The sequence below is a fragment of the Tripterygium wilfordii genome, chromosome 6 (assembly GCF_013401445.1).
Source record: "Tripterygium wilfordii isolate XIE 37 chromosome 6, ASM1340144v1, whole genome shotgun sequence".
In the NCBI taxonomy this organism is placed as follows: Eukaryota; Viridiplantae; Streptophyta; class Magnoliopsida; order Celastrales; family Celastraceae; genus Tripterygium; species Tripterygium wilfordii.
The window spans coordinates 8,193,223-8,203,589 of record NC_052237.1 but is presented as its reverse complement, the minus strand read 5'-3'; the positions used below and the strand labels follow the sequence as shown (position 1 = coordinate 8,203,589).

Genomic DNA, 10,367 nt, shown 5'->3' with positions numbered 1-10,367 from the left:
TATTTATTACCATACTTAAAGTATTTATTACTTTATTTAAACTTAACTATTAAAACTTATGTAACTCATGAAGACATTAACTACTAACCCACCTATATAAACCTTTCTACCCCGAGTTTCATAACACACACAACTCAAAAAGCTCTCTTCTCTCTTAAAAAAGTTGTCATCTCTAATGTTCTCTGGGCAGAGAAAAAGGGTGTTCTTGTTGGGGCTTCGAGCTAACCAATTGAGTGCAGGTCCGAATTAGTTACACGACCGAGTCAGGCTGTTGTATCCTAGAGAGGTCCAGCCAAGACAATTCTAATGCATCGATTCTGACGAAAAAAAGAATTGTAGAGGGCTCGAATCTCCTTGGAGAGAGCGAGATACCCGTGTCTCAATCCGCTACGATTGATTTTCATTTTTTCTGTAATTTTATATTATTTTTTGAACTACCAACAGTGGAGAATACAACTCACAAGAATTTAAACATTTTTTGATAAGAGTGGAATTAAAAGGCAGCTGACTACATCTTATACACCTTAACAAAATGGTGTGTGTGAGAGGAAAAATCGTACTATTCTTAATATGCTACGAAGCCTTCTACGAAGAAGTGAATGTCCTAAAAGTTTATGGGTTGAAGCTGTACGTTGAAGTGTTTATATTTTGAATAGATGTCCCACACTTGTGGTTCCAAATGTAACTCCCGAAGAAGCATGGAGTGGGCATAGGCCAACTGTGGATCATTTTTGAGTGTTTGCGTGTATAGCATACGCCCATGTTCCAGATGAAAAAGAAGAAAGTAAGACTCACTTTGTGTGCTTGGTGTAGTGCTTAATTTGTGAAATTGATATAAGGGGATTCCTATTCGGAAATTGTGACCCCCCTCTTGTGAAACCTAGGTCCAACAGCCTTCTCATGTGAGAAGAAGAATAAGATGTATCAAAGATTTAACAATCTAGAAGACAAAAAAGCACATCTGGATAAGTCTTTATGTTGCGATCTGTAGCTGTTTCGTCGTCATCAAAGAAGTAGCCACTAGTCACTCTGTCAACAATAGAAGTTGAGTTTGTTGTTTGTTGTTTTTTTTTTTTGCAGCAGCTTCTTGTGCTTGTAAACGCTTTCAATTCGCTGAGGAGAATTCTTGAAGAACTTCAGTTCAAGCAACTAGACTCTACTCAAATTTTTTGTCATAACAATTAATCTCTTAAAAAATCATGTTTTTCATGGAAGTTGCAAGCAATATAGAAAAGAGGTATCATTTCTTGCGTGATCTCATATAAGGATGAAGTTACTGATCTTGTTTATTGCACAAGTGAAGATTAAGTTGCTGATAATTAAAAGAAAGACTGCAAAAATAACTAAGAAACACATGAGAAATTAAGGAATCAACGAAGAAAATTAAAAGAACGCAAATGAGCAATAATTATTTTTTCTTGGAAGAAAAGAGAAAACACCTAGACAACTTTCCGATGCTGGAGAAACCTCGTCAAGAGATAATCGAACAAAATACGGAACCCAAAGTATAGAAGGCCCATATCGCACCACTGGAACCGTTTGTAGATCCGCTGCACCAAACACACTGGATTATATAGATTTAGCTTCTTTCTTCCTTCATTCTTTGCCGAATTGTTTTTTGTTGCATCCAATGGTCCCTGTAATTGCAAATAATCCCTCACTGTTTACTTGGGCTATAAGGTAAGATTCATCCATATAGGATTTGTATATAGCAAGATGTTAATAATTATTTCAGTAATGCTAGGTAGCTCATCAGAGTCCAAGTCTCTTAAACAAAATTTTAAAATGCTTTAAATCTCAAAATACATGTTAGATTTAAAAAAAAATTATATATTCAAAATCAACGCATAAAGCTCTTTCTAACAAGATCCGTTGTCAGATAAGTTTTATCAGGTAAATCTCAATTCCATTGTTTTTTCAAAAACAATGAATTTAGAACTAAAACAATGAATTCTAAATTGTGTTTTAAAAACAATGGAGTCTATATTAAAACAATAAATTTTAGACAATGCATTCTAGGATAAAAGAACTGAATAAAGCTATTCACCTGTTGGGCTACCAAACTGATGAATGGGTTACATGTCATTTTCGTAATTGTTTTATTAATTAAAGAGATTTGGATTAGTTTTGGCCCCATCTGAAGTGACAAAGGTTTCACGACATGTGCAAATTTGTCTGTCTTAGATTGATAGATGAACTATAACAATTAATTTATGCCATCCTGGATTGCATAATTATCATTTAGATCAAGTAAAGTTCTAGTGAAGGTTCCATAATACTATAATAGGCCTAAACTAAAAACAAAAGGAAATTCACTAGTCTGTGTCAATGATCATTCATTGCATCCTACATCAATAAGGGGTTAAAATATTATATATGTCCTTAAACTATCACATTTTTCTAGATTATGTCTTTAAACTATTTTTTTTCTTTGTTCTATCCTTGAACTATTGTTTTCCACATGGTTTCTATCCTGAATCAACTTTCCAGTGTTGACTCCGACGAAAATGCTAACGTGTCATCTAAACTCCGACGAGATTGACATGTGGATTTATTTTTTAATTGATTTAACTCCACATGTGATCTTAAATTTAAAAAAAATAAAAAGAAAACGAACCAAAATGAAAATGAAAATTGAAATCAAAGGGTTTAGAAAGAAAATTGAAATCAAAACAACCCAATCAATCTTCACTACCAGAAGCCACCAATCTCAATATAGTCACCCTCTCACTCCACTGTCAGGATGATGAATCATCACTACTTTTGCGACTTTGCCGCAATCTCGTCGGTTATAGTCTCCGCAATCTCGTCGGTTATAGTCTCCAACCCAGGTGTAGTCGAAAACGCCGCACAGGTCGCATCAGTCACCACCACCAGTGCCCTTCTCTACAGCTCATCCCTTTCTCCATCTTTCTCTGCAACCAGATCTATGTTTACAAGCACTTCTTCCAGATCTATGTTCATATTGGGCATCGACAGTGGATCTCAACAATGTCCCTGCTGTTGAGCCGGAGTCTGCTGTTGAGCAAGAAATGGGTTTGTTTAAAATCCTCCACTCCACTGCCTCACACCCTCACGTTGATCCCAAGCAGGAGATGGGTTTGTTTCAAGGTTTTGTGCAGGTCATTTTCCACTTTGTCGGCAAGCACTGAAGTAGAAAGGTCTTCGTCTTTCCAAGATAAATCTTGTTTTAAACAGATCTTGTTCTAACAGATCTTCATAGATAATTTGGAACTTCTTTTTTGTTTTTTTTTTTTAACTTTCATGGGTGGAAAGAGAAACGAATTAAAAAATTACACTAAAGCAGGTTTTAATTTTATTTTTAATTAATTATACACGTGTTAAACGAAAATTAGTTTTTATTTTTATTTTATAATCACGTGAATGCCACATCAGCATTTTCTTCGGAGTCAACACCGGAAAGCTGACTCAGGATTCAAACCTTGTGGAAAACAATAGTTTGAGGATAGAATGAAGAAAAAAAATAATTTAAGGACATAATCGAGAAAGATGATACTCTAAGGACATATATAATATTTTAGCCCATCAACAAGGTGTGGAGTGTGGGACTAAATTTCAAGGTCAAATTCTAATTGATTCTTTTTTCTTTTTTCTTTTTTTGATAAAACCATAGCCTTCATTGAAAATCAAGGAACAGGGATACTGTCATGAATAACAGCAGACAAGATGAAATCGGGACATTCCCCTATCCACCGCATAGGGCAATCAAAGTTGATAGAATTCCTAGCAAGCTTATGTGCCACTCTATTACATAAACGACGAGTATAACGCAAAGAAACACTCCCTATACATGAAATAAGGGATCGTATATCATCCAAAATGTGCCCAAAAGGAGCTAATTCATACGCTTCAGACCTAATAGCATTCACCAGGACATGAGAATCCGATTCAATAATCAAGTTCGACACACCCATATGGATGGCTAATTGGGTACCCTTCATTAAAGCATAAGCCTTTACGACTTGGGGACCAAAAGCACCAGCCATACATTCTGATAAAGCTGCACATACTTGACCATTATGGTCCCGAATAACAGCCCCAACTCCTATAGCATGTGCCTCATTGAAAACAGCCCTATCAACACTAAGTTTGATCGTCCCCGAGCTCGGAGGAGCCCACTTGACTGCCTCTTGCACACTCTGCTCCGGCCTTGGCAGGTTCCTTGAAGCCCGGGCTTGGTCATATTCCGCCATGTAATACTCAACAAAGTTGATAGTGCTCGTGGCTGACCGCCACTTCCCTTCAAAAATAAAAGAGTTCTTGTTGGTCCAAACGGCCCAAGCATAATACATCACTCTCTTCGCAACCTCTCCCTCACCCCCAAGGAGGACTTGAGATAACCAGTCTTCAAAAGAAAGGTCCCTCTCTTTACTCTGATAAGCCACACACCCAGCCTCTTGCCAGACCACAGATGCCCATTTACACTCCAAAAGGGCATGAGATACATTCTCCATACATCTCCCACACAAAGAACAAGTCCCTTCCTGGATAATTTACCTCTTCATTAATACATAATTACAAGGGAGGATGTTGTGAATAGCTCTCCAAACAAAGTGAATAATCTTACTAGGCATATTCAGCTTCCACAATCTGTTCCAAGGGAACGCATTCACGGAAGAAGAAGAGTTACCTATCATGCGCTCTTCGGATCGAAGATGACAAGCGATATGATACGCACTCCGCACCGAGAAATTACCACAAGCCTCCCAATGCCAAGTTAGACGATCCACAGAGGAACCCTTGCTAATGGGAATGTCCAGAATAAAATCACAATCACAAGGGAGAAAGATTGACCGATTTTTAGCTTCGTCCCACGATCTAGAGTTCTGGTCAATTAAATATGAAACTTTCGTAAACTTTTGACCCTTGGTAAGGCAAGAAATAGGCTTGAAATAAAGGGGTCTTGGCAACCATGGATCAAGACCAATATAAACCTTCTGCCCATTACCAATCCTCCACTTGGCCCCTCTCGCTACTACTGTTTTGGCCATAAGGATACTTCGCCATGCATAAGAAGGGGAAGAGCCAAGGCTAGCAGATAAAAAATCAGAATGAGGAAAATAACGTGCCTTGTAAACCTTTGCAAACAGAGAACCAGGATTAGACATCAACCTCCAGCCCTGCTTAGCAAGGAGAGCCAAGTTGAAGGCATGTAGATCGCGAAACCCCACACCGCCTTGGTTCTTCAGAAAACAAAGGTGGTCCCAAGACCACCAATGAATGCCCCGCTTATCAACAGAGTTAGTCCACCAAAACCTGGCTATAGACTGTGTGATCTCATTGCACAAAGAAGTAGGAAGCTTGAAGCAAGACATAGCATACGTGGGAGCTGCTTGAGCAACTGCTTTAATTAGGACTTCCTTGCCCCCTTTAGAGAGACATCTCTCCTTCCACCCTTTCAGCTTAGACTCAATCTTGTTCTTGATGGTGTAAAAGATGTTCTTCTTAGAGCGCCCAATCAAGGAAGGGAGACCCAAATATTTATCATGGGGAGCGGAGATAGGAATGGCCAGAATATTAGATAACCTCCCCCTGGTAGCTCTCGGGATAGAAGGGCTAAAAAATATATGTGACTTCCCCAAATTTACCTTCTGACCCGAGGCCTGTTTGTACACTGAGAGGATGCGGGCTACAGTCGAACATTCATTTGCATCAGCCCTACAGAATAAGAGGCTGTCATCGGCAAAGAAGAGATGTGAGATAGGAGGACACCCTCTCGCCAGATTACAACCCATGATAGACCCGCAGCTATTAGCTTTGGACAGCAAAGCAGACAAACCCTCTGCACACAATAGAAAGAGGTATGGGGAGAGCGGATCACCCTGGCGAAGACCGCGGGAAGGAAGAAGCTTGCCTCTGGGAACCCCATTAACTACCACATAATAAGAGACAGATTGAACACAAGCCATAATAAGGTCCACCCATCGAGCATCAAACCCCATTTTAAGCATGATTTCCTGAAGGAAAGACCACTCCACCCTATCATAAACCTTACTCATATCAAGTTTGATTGCCATTGATCCCAAATTGCCTCTTTGCCTTGAATGAATGTGGTGCATAGCTTCAAAAGCAACAAGAACATTATCAGAAATTAAGCGCCCAGGGATAAAAGCACTTTGATTTTCGGAGATAATGGTAGGGAGAAATTTCTTAAGACGATTTGCTAGAACTTTGGAAATGATTTTGTAACTGACATTGCATAGACTAATAGGCCAAAAATCAGACACCCTTTTAGGAGTAGCAACCTTCGGTATTAGCACTATATTTGTATGATTTATCTGATCTGGCAATGACTTAGTGGCAAAGAAATCCTTCACCATAGAAACCACATCAATACTCACAGTGCAGAAATGTTGGTAAAAGAGGGCAGGCATACCATCAGGGCCTGGAGCCTTAGTGGGGGCCATATTACCAACCGCTGCAAAAATCTCCTCCTTTCGAGGCTCACCCAGCAGAATACGATTCATATCATCAGTCACACGACACTCTACCGGATCAATAACATTCGCAATAGAATTAGGATGCGAAGAAGAAAAGATAGAGTTAAAATAATCCAAACAACACCTCTCAATCAAAGGCAAATCACTCAGCCACGCCCCATGATCATCCTCTATACCCAAGATATGATTTTTCCTTTTACGGTGAGAGGATTGACGATGGAAAAAGGAAGTGTTGCGATCCCCCGCTTGGAGCCACGAGACTCTAGAGCGTTGCCTCCACATAGTTTCCTCTCTCTCTAAAAGCTCATTAACCTCCAACCTAAGCTTTCGGATAGTTTGGCTTGTCTCCTCAGTTTTCACCCTCCCTTCGGCAACCTGTAGCTCCAACATTTTCTTTTTTAAGGTCTGCTGGACATGGCCAAAAGTGGTTTTATTCCACAACCTTAGCGCCATCTGGCAGTGATTTAATTTCGAGGAGATTGGGGATAATCTCGGATTGTGAAACCAAGCTTCCTTCACCACATCAGAACACTGCTCATGTCTAATCCACATAGCCTCGAAGCGAAAGCACTTCTTTGGATGCCTAGCAAAATGGACAAGTTCAATTGTGCTCAGCGCAATAGGGACATGGTCGGACACAGAGGAAACCAAATGAGAGACACTAGCATTAGGAAACAAACGCATCCAATCCAAAGAGGCCACAGCTCGGTCCAACCGTTCCTGAATAAGAAGATCCCCCTGGCGATGATTAGACCAAGTGAATTTGTTTCCTCTATAGCCCAGATCATGTAAACCACAAGAGGAAAGGGCATCCCGAAACTTCTCTATCGGAGAGTTAAGCCGGGGTCGACCCCCCTTTTTCTTCCCACCACCCAAAATCTCATTGAAATCCCCCATAACCACCTAGGGCAAAGCCGATCTTCGGTTCAAAGCACACAACAAATCCCAGGACTCCTTCCGGCGGTGGGTTTCAGGACGCCCATAGAACCTGGTAAAACGCCAATCAGCACCACAAGAGTCATTATCAGCCCCAACGACAACATCAATATGCGAGGAAGAAAAACATTGAAGCCTCACATCTAGATTGTCCTGCCAGAGCAAAGCAATACCACCCCCATAATAATCATTCTGGACATCAATACAACAGTAGGAACCCAAACGATTTGCTAAATTCTTCATACGCTTACTTGAAAGTCTTGTCTCCATGAGAAACAACACCTGGGGAACTTTACACTTGACCAAGTAGATCAGTGCTTGAACTGCCTGATGGTTCCCAAGCCCTCGACAGTTCCAAGCTAAGCATTTCATTGCTCCCGGCAGTGCTGCCTAGCAGCCACCGTCGATATTATATCTTGAGAAATTAGAGCATCATCAAGAGGAGATTGAATCTTAGCTTTCTTATTGTCCACAGTTTCTACTACAGCAGGATTTGAGGTTTCCACAAGAGATTTCCTTTTATGGGGCATTTGGGCTAGAGTACCCCCATCCGAAGTGTCTCCCATGGTAAGATGAATCTCACGGGCCAGACGTTTCCAGTGAGGATGAGGAATAGGGGAACTGTTGATAAGGGTGTCCTCATCCATAGCATTTGGACGGGGGTAGGCCATACCTCCTGGGTCACTAGAAAGATCCTTAGAGGAGCAATTGTCACTAGAAATTTTCTGTTTGTCCCTCTTTGGAACCGCCTCTTTAGCTACCCTCTCTTTTGGGTCCCTACCGATTGGTACCACTGTAGTTTCCACTCCTTCGAACATGACTTTCGGAGCTTCAGAAATTGCATCCCGTCCGACCCCCTCCGTTGGAGCCTCCGAGGAGGAAACCAGAGAAACCTTTAGTGTGTTATCATCAGATTTGTTATGCCCAGACGAGCTCTCTCCACTACGCCTAGGCTCGCTAGATCTAGGCACCTGAGCTCTCAGGAAAGCTCCATATTCGGACTTCGCTATGCCCCCATTCCTCCTCTGTTGGATAGCAGTATTACAGTCAGACTCGCCATGCCCCAGGCAACCACAACAAAAGCAAAAATCAGCCAATTTCTCATAGCGAAAAGGTATCCATAAATCATCCCGACCCCCAATCGAGACAATCTTCCCTCTCAAGAGAGACTTCCCAATATCCACTAACACCCTGACACGCAGAAACATCCCACTTCCTGATCTTTCTGTTCTGGCATCTACCTCCATCACCTTCCCCATGAAGCCCCCAATCAGATGCCCAATCTTTTCAGTAATAGCATTGAGGGGTAGATCATGGAGTTGCACCCAAAAAGAGGATTTCGTCATCTCTACCTTTGAAAGTTGTTCATCCCCTCGTATTTCTTTGAGGAGAACTAACTGTCTATCAAAATTCCACGGGCTATTCCACATAACCCTGTCTCTGGTGTTTCGTGACCCAAACTGGAATAGAAAGAGGTTTTCCCCCAGATCTTGGACAGAGAACCCGTCCCCAGGGTTCCAAACCCTCTTCATTGTGGTTTTGAAAGCTTCCTTATTGTACGATCTGGATGTAATAAGCTTACCCAGAAGACAGGTATTATTCCCACGAGGCGGTGACGCGAGATCGTCCGAATCCAAGGGTAACCTTGTTGCCTCCTCCTCCGTCAAAGTTAACTTGGTGCATAAATCAGACAAATCCTCTACCATAGCAGACACGAGGAGGATCCGAGGTTGTTCACCGTCAGCAAAATAACTATGAACTAGGGCAGGGATATCGTAGAGAATAACAAGGAAGACCCTCCTAGGAAACCTAGAGGGGGAAAACTCGTACAAAACCAGGGAGAAAGCACCTACAGAGCGATGCTCAGAGGAGAGATTTTTTTTTGTTAATTGATTCTTGAAAGCTTGATCTAATGGTCGAAGCATATTACATATGAGGTTGAGTTTGGTATTGTTTATACTTTTATTGTTACCCTTTTTTTGCAGGGGTACAATTTAGAGGTTAAGTTTCGACTTTTGAAAACAATCTTTTGACATATTTTGTTAGGATAAAATCTGCATATATTTTGCCTGTCTCAAATCTTGTCCACGGAAACTTTATTATACACGGGAGTTGTTTACATTTGGGATAAGTATCGTAAAAGTCATTTTACTTATCAAAAAAGGTCAATTGAGCCCTTATACTTTCTTTTTTTTCATGTCAAACCAACCCTTCAACTTCAAGAAATGGATCACGTTGCTCTTCACACTCTTTTCTTTACGGCAAAATGATACTTTTCATCCCTCAACTATTGGTCGGATTTCATTTTCGTCCCTTAGCTTTTTTCTCCCTTTTTCATCCCCAACTACGGGAAAATAGTAAAGTACCCCGTTTGTCCCTCAACTAAATCCGTAAATGGAAAAATCTAACGTGACATCCTATTTATCTAAAATCCCTAATTATAGTCAAAATGGAGAAACTATTTTTTTTCCAAATTATGATCGAAACTTTCAAATACATTCTTACAGAGACAAATCTTGCATATACACATGGATAAATTTGATAAATTTCGGAAAATCGAATTTGGCCTTGTTCTTCAAACCCCATTCCATAGCGATGGTGTATGTGGATTCGACATCCACCAGCGATTTCTCCAAGAATCACCGAAATCAGTGCACGTACATGTATGATATGAACGCAAGTGTGTTCCGTTAATTGTTGCTTAGTTGGCTAACGTCTGTTAGTTAGTTGTTAGCTTAAGTTGGTGTAACAAAATATTAATAAAAAAAGTAACGTATTTTCAGGTGGAATATTAATTAAACAAAAAAATTACATGTCATCAGTTGACGGCCACGTCATCTCTATTATGACAGAAAAGTGGTTGAAAGGTTTTTTTGAACCATTGCTTAAAGTTGAGGGGCTGATTTGCTCCGGAAAAAAATTCAACAAAACAAGAAGTAATGGATCAGTGATAAAGGGTTTTTAATGTTG

General features: G+C 40.6%; 1 protein-coding gene across 1 annotated transcript; it reads right to left on the bottom strand.

The window, feature by feature from the left end:
- Positions 1-3,647: 3,647 nt before the first annotated feature.
- On the bottom strand, positions 3,648-4,475 carry LOC120000672. Its single transcript, XM_038848798.1, has one exon. It carries the CDS (start codon positions 4,473-4,475, stop codon positions 3,648-3,650), a length of 828 nt encoding a protein of 275 aa, XP_038704726.1.
- Positions 4,476-10,367: the final 5,892 nt, after the last annotated feature.

What these genes read in the sequence shown, in the direction of transcription:
- LOC120000672 (XM_038848798.1), bottom strand. Translation starts at nt 4,475, where the DNA reads ATGGAGAATGTATCTCATGCCCTTTTGGAGTGTAAATGGGCATCTGTG.